The 5,420-nt window shown below is 40.9% G+C and overlaps 1 protein-coding gene across 1 annotated transcript; it reads left to right on the forward strand.

The window, feature by feature from the left end:
* The first annotated feature begins 916 nt into the window (after positions 1-916).
* On the forward strand, positions 917-4,120 carry LOC137994841 (cocaine esterase-like). Its single transcript, XM_068840432.1, has 2 exons — positions 917-2,332; positions 2,839-4,120. Exons 1-2 carry the CDS (start codon positions 1,197-1,199, stop codon positions 3,470-3,472), a joined length of 1,770 nt encoding a protein of 589 aa, XP_068696533.1. The 5' UTR covers positions 917-1,196; the 3' UTR covers positions 3,473-4,120.
* Positions 4,121-5,420: the final 1,300 nt, after the last annotated feature.

Genomic DNA, 5,420 nt, shown 5'->3' on the forward strand with positions numbered 1-5,420 from the left:
TTTTAGGCAAATTATGGCTCAATTACAAGATATCTCTTTCCTATCAGGTCCTGTACGCACATAAAAAAATTATTGCTGTTCAGTACCTCATAAGAGTTTTTTTGCTGAAATGTATTTGCTTTTATCGTTGAGCGAAAGATGTCTCTTTTAACCTTTAGCTTCTCAAGACTGATGGGAGAAATTGTTAATTATTGTTTCGACTGGAATTTCGTGTAGAATGGTTTAGTGTGCATTGTTGATGTTAAACCTCCTTATCATGCAATGATATCCTGAGTCGAAAACATTTATATTTCCCTTCAAGTTCCCATTTACTTTAAAACAAAATTATTAAAAAGCTCGCTTTACATTTCTCCTGCAGTTCAAGTGGAACAATACCACCCAAATTAAAAATGCAATTGATCGGATATAAATCATAAATTATAAAAATTACATGGGTGACTTCTTGATCTTGGTAATTCTTGTATCTTGGTGTAAATTAATTTTTGGGTAATCTTTTTCGGTGAAATATAAGTTCTGCTGGAGGCATTTCTTTTCTTGCGAGGAGGGGAAACTTTTTTTGCGAATGCGGAGGAAAACAAGTATTCCCAGTTGATAAGAGGTGACAGGAAGTCGCATAGACGTAATATAATACACGCCATTCATACATAGGCAAAAGTGGCCAGGTATTCTGCAGTTTGAATGCGTTTAAATGCTATCTTTAAGCTTAGGTTAGGCTTAGTTAATGATTTAATAAACTAGAGATTCTTCGAGGTTGTTATTCAGGAATCAATTTGCCGCGTCGGCATGATAACAACCGGAAACCTCCTTTCACAGAACTTGCGTCAGTCTCCTTGGGATCACGACTATTCGAAGAGAGCAAAATTATTTTACCCAACTTTGAAATGCTTTAACTCATTTCTTGGGTCCCTTTGCAATACTTCACTTGCTGCCAGTAGATCCTAGAATATTAGTGGGCTGTAGGGCTTTTTCGTCGAGCTAGAATTTCTTGACACTTGAGTGTATGCACGAAGGAGGGATGAATTTGTTTCATTATCTATTTATATACTCTTGCAGCATATGCGCTGAAAGAAGATATGACTTACTGTGACGTCCCTTTATCTTCAACAGAAAACAGCTGAGTATATAAGAGCAGATACGCTGATCTTGTGCCAAAACAAACTACCGTCTTTGGGGAGATCGTTGCAATAAAGGAAAGTATGTCGGCAACTCAAATTGCAAAGTTGACACTCTTTGCATTGTTGCCTTTGGTCCGTTCCGTTACGGTGTCAACAAAGTATGGAGAGATAGAGGGCTTCATAGCTTCGTATCCAAACGCCTCTGGTCCGTTAAAATCTGTTAGCAAGTTTCTTGGCATTCCTTTCGCTGCTCCACCGATTGGAGAGCTGAGGTTTAAGGCACCACAACCGTTAAAAGCGTGGAAACCGAACGTCCTTACGGCTAAAAAACATGGAAATATTTGTATTCAAAATAAGAACATTGACTTTTATTTCAAACAGTTCACATCAAATTTCTCTTACAGTGAAGATTGCCTATTTCTAGACGTGTACTCCCCGAACGTCAGCTTGAGTTTACCTGTGATGGTTTATATTCATGGGGGCGGTTATCAGAGCGGTGCCGCGATTACTCATACCAGCGACATTTTGGCCCTTCAGGGTGTAGTTGCAGTGGTAATCCAGTATCGTCTCGGCCCGTTTGGCTTCTTAACTACTGGTGACTCCGTATCACCGGGGAATTTTGGAATGTTAGATCAAGTGGAGGCGCTGAAATGGGTAAATGAGAACATAGAGCATTTTGGAGGCAATCCAAATCAGGTGACAATATTTGGAGAAAGTGCTGGCGGAACAAGCGTAAGCCTCCATTTATTGTCCCCTCTATCCAGAAACCTCTTTCATCGGATCATTGCGGAGAGCGGAGTGGACTTGAGCCCCTTTGCGTTTCAGTCAAGTTCGTTTGGTCTCCGTTTCACTAAAGAACTTGCCGAAAAGCTGAGCTGTCCAACCAAGGAACATGGTACTATGGTTGATTGTATTCAAGCAAAAGACGCCATAGACGTTCAAGCAGCCAATGAATTAATAAGATATAAGTATACAAAGGAGGCAAACTGGGCACCAATCGTTGACATGAACTTTCTTCATGATACCCCTCAGCATCTGCGACAAAAAGGAGATTTTAAAAAAGCCCCTCTTATGATTTGCTTCACCAGTAACGAGGCGTCTTTGTTTCTTAGCTTGTTCTTGAATTCCCTAGAGCTGATGAAGAACCCGAGTGATGGTGTAAGCCCAGCTACGTTCAAATCATTCATGAAAAAGTTTCCACTCGCTCAAAAACGGGGGTGAGTAAAGGTTGTAGCTATAGACAGGCAGGCAAAATAAAGCTTGTTGAATATGAATTAGATATTAACAAAAAACAAATAAGAAATCTATGAAAATATATATCTTCATAAAATTTGACTTAGTAAATAACTTGTTCAAAAGGAAGTCTGATGTGAGTTTGAGGTCTTGAATTATTTTTGCTTATTCCCTGGAAAACTCCTGGAAAACGTCTGGAAGTTTATAATCTCCTGGTAGTACCGAACAGTTAGTCGCCATTCCATACACTGGACTGACTAGTAGGCTGCGGGGTTGTGCTTTGAAACTGTTACTTTATTACTTTGCAGAGTTTTTTTCCTCCCACTTGATAACCATCTTTTTAAAGTGTTTCTGCAACGTTGCATCCGACTAGAGAAACAAAATGTTTCAGGGAAGTGTGGTTAAACACGTTGAAGGGCATTTTTAGAAATGTTCCCGGCGCTCTGCTTGAGCTAAAAGTCCTAAAAGCATTCCTGTGTTTTTTTTTTAGGAACAAAACTGCTGAGCTGATTGCGGGCGCATTAGAGTTCGTGTACACCCCATGGCCTGACAACAGTGATAAATACGCACTAAGAAGCAAACTTGTGGATCTCATCGGTGATTACACGTTCTACGCACCCAGCCACGAGGTTGCTGATTTTCACAGTCAGTTCGCACCTGTGTACATGTACGAGTTCACCCATAAAACGAGCTTTAATCCTTGGGGCCCTAACGAACCTTGGATGGGTGTAACCCATGGTGACAACATACCTTTTGATTTTGGGATACCGTTTCTGCCCAATTTTTTTTCGATGGCAAACGAAGCTGACAGGAACGTCAGTTCACTGATCATGGCTATGTACGTTAACTTCGCCAGGTCCAGCGATCCAAAAGTTAGCGGTGTTCCTTGGGAAGAGTACAACGCCACTCACAGAGCTTACCTGCGAGTTAATGCAAATCCCAAGATGGCGGCCTCGTTTTATCCTTACCGAATGGCTTTTTGGAATGATTACCATCCCAAATTGTTGCAAGTCAAGTTTGATGTCGGCAAACAAGTGGTCAGCGGTGCCAACACATTTGATGCCATTCCAATGTTTATTCAGATTATCCTTACCGTTATTTTGGTGATCGTTTCTGTCGTTTGACCACGGAGATGTACAATCTCGGACGCTACTAGTGTTTCGTTTCTTTTTATGCGCTTTCACTCAGCACCAGGATAGTAAAATAATTCGTGATATTTACCCAGGAACTAAACACTAAAGCGAAAGTGGTTTTCAGGTCCTGCATCCGATGAAATTGGAATTTAGGAATGTTGGTTTTTGAGGAGAAGGGGAATAACGGAGAACCCGGAGAAGAGTAAAGAGCCAACAACAAACTTAACCCACGTATGGCCACGAATCCGCGGACTGATCGAGCTTATGCCACGCTATGATTGGTAGGAGATGACGAGTGCCATCACCACTCTTCTCCATTCCTGCTCCCCTACCGCGTATATCGATGCACACGCTTACATATGACAACTAGACACGGGTAACCCAAGCTCTACTTACAATTAAGAGAATGAATGTGAGATCTTAAAGTTTCTTTCGATTCTATCAGTAAACCGGGTATTTAACTTTATACAATATAATTTGTATTATGTTTGGTCGCATTTTAAGGCGATTTTACGTGGCCTCTACTACTTCCCCTAAAGACGAAGTCAAAGAAGGAGACTCTATGGCGGCCGCTATGGTTCAACAGGCTGTAAAATCTCAGGAATTTGTTCCACTGTTCTCTCCCCCCCCCTCCCCCCCCTTAACGATTTTCCAATAAGTATCCAATAATACATCCATTTCCAGTCTAACAGCAACCCTTCGGACTTTCCCGTAGAAATTCGCTATTTATTGGGGGATGAATATCAATTGGGAAATCATCCTTTTTTCTGCTCTAGTTACTGACGCTTATTTTATTATTTTAGTTTCTTATGTATGAGGTGCTACGCATCAAATAGAGTTAAAGTTAAGTACATTTGAGTTTCGTTCCGTTTCCAAACCGACCCGTTTGGGAACTCATACTCGACCGTATGCGTTTACATGTGTTTTGAGCCGCCACGCAAACATCTTCAGCAATCCTAGCAACGCAGCCCACCACAAAGCATAAAGGCTGGACAGAAAGAGGTTTATGAGTCACATACGTGAATGCTCTTAATGTTTTTAATGCTTTGCACTTTGGACTACGTGATTTGCTTTAACCAATGTAAACAGCGCCAGATGCCTTCTATTGTGCATTGTCCAATCAAAATGTCACCACGTGCTTTGCGTCGTACATTTTGCTTCTCAGGACATGAAAAAAAAATGAAATCTGAACATTAGATTTAGAACTCGGTGTCCTTACGGGTCCGAGTAATTAAAGCGAGCGAAGCGAACTTGAAGTGAGGTCTCTCAGCGACCGAACGCATGAGAAGAAAAAATGACTTCGAGAAAGTCCACAGGAGACTCATATTTACATCAATTTGCACAATTTGCACACATTATTTTGCTATTTTTGTGTTTGTTTAACAATAACTTTGTTCTAATTGGCCATAGGGCTTGGATGAGAAAGGAAAGCTCCTACTCATGCATAAGGATTCCCTGAAGCTGAGCAACTGTTGACCAATCCAGATCAAGTATCATGCCTTCTTGATTACCAAAAGTGTCCTCGTAGTTAAGAAAAAATTCTAACCGTCTCAGCCAATCAGCATTCAGTAATTTTGCCTCGTATGTGATGAAAAATAAAACAACTACAACTGGAACGCTTCTTACAAAGCTTAAAGTTTCTTACTCTGGATCAGGTCGAGCGAGTGTCCATTGCTGAGAAACAGCGATGAATATTCATATATTTAAAATCATTCGAGGCTCACTTACAACGTATGTAGACACGGGGGTGAAGGGTAAAATAGCTGAAACAACCCAAACCTTTACAAAAATGCTAACCTTAGGCTTAAACATTATCTAAAGCATAGTGTTTAGGCCTAAGGTTAGTATTTTTGTAAAGGCTTGGGTTGTTTCAGCTATTTTACCTTTCACCACCTACCCCTTACCCCTCACCCCTACTTCTCAAACCGTATCCCTCCCC

Source organism: Montipora foliosa, chromosome 3 (genome assembly GCF_036669935.1).
Source record: "Montipora foliosa isolate CH-2021 chromosome 3, ASM3666993v2, whole genome shotgun sequence".
Lineage (NCBI taxonomy): Eukaryota > Metazoa > Cnidaria > Anthozoa > Scleractinia > Acroporidae > Montipora > Montipora foliosa.

Bases quoted from the DNA above. Each gene is read 5' to 3' on its own strand.
- LOC137994841 (XM_068840432.1), top strand. From the start codon at position 1,197: ATGTCGGCAACTCAAATTGCAAAGTTGACACTCTTTGCATTGTTGCCT. The intron at 2,333-2,838 runs GTGAGTAAAGGT...TTTTTTTTTTAG, and splicing joins CCACTCGCTCAAAAACGGGG to GAACAAAACTGCTGAGCTGA.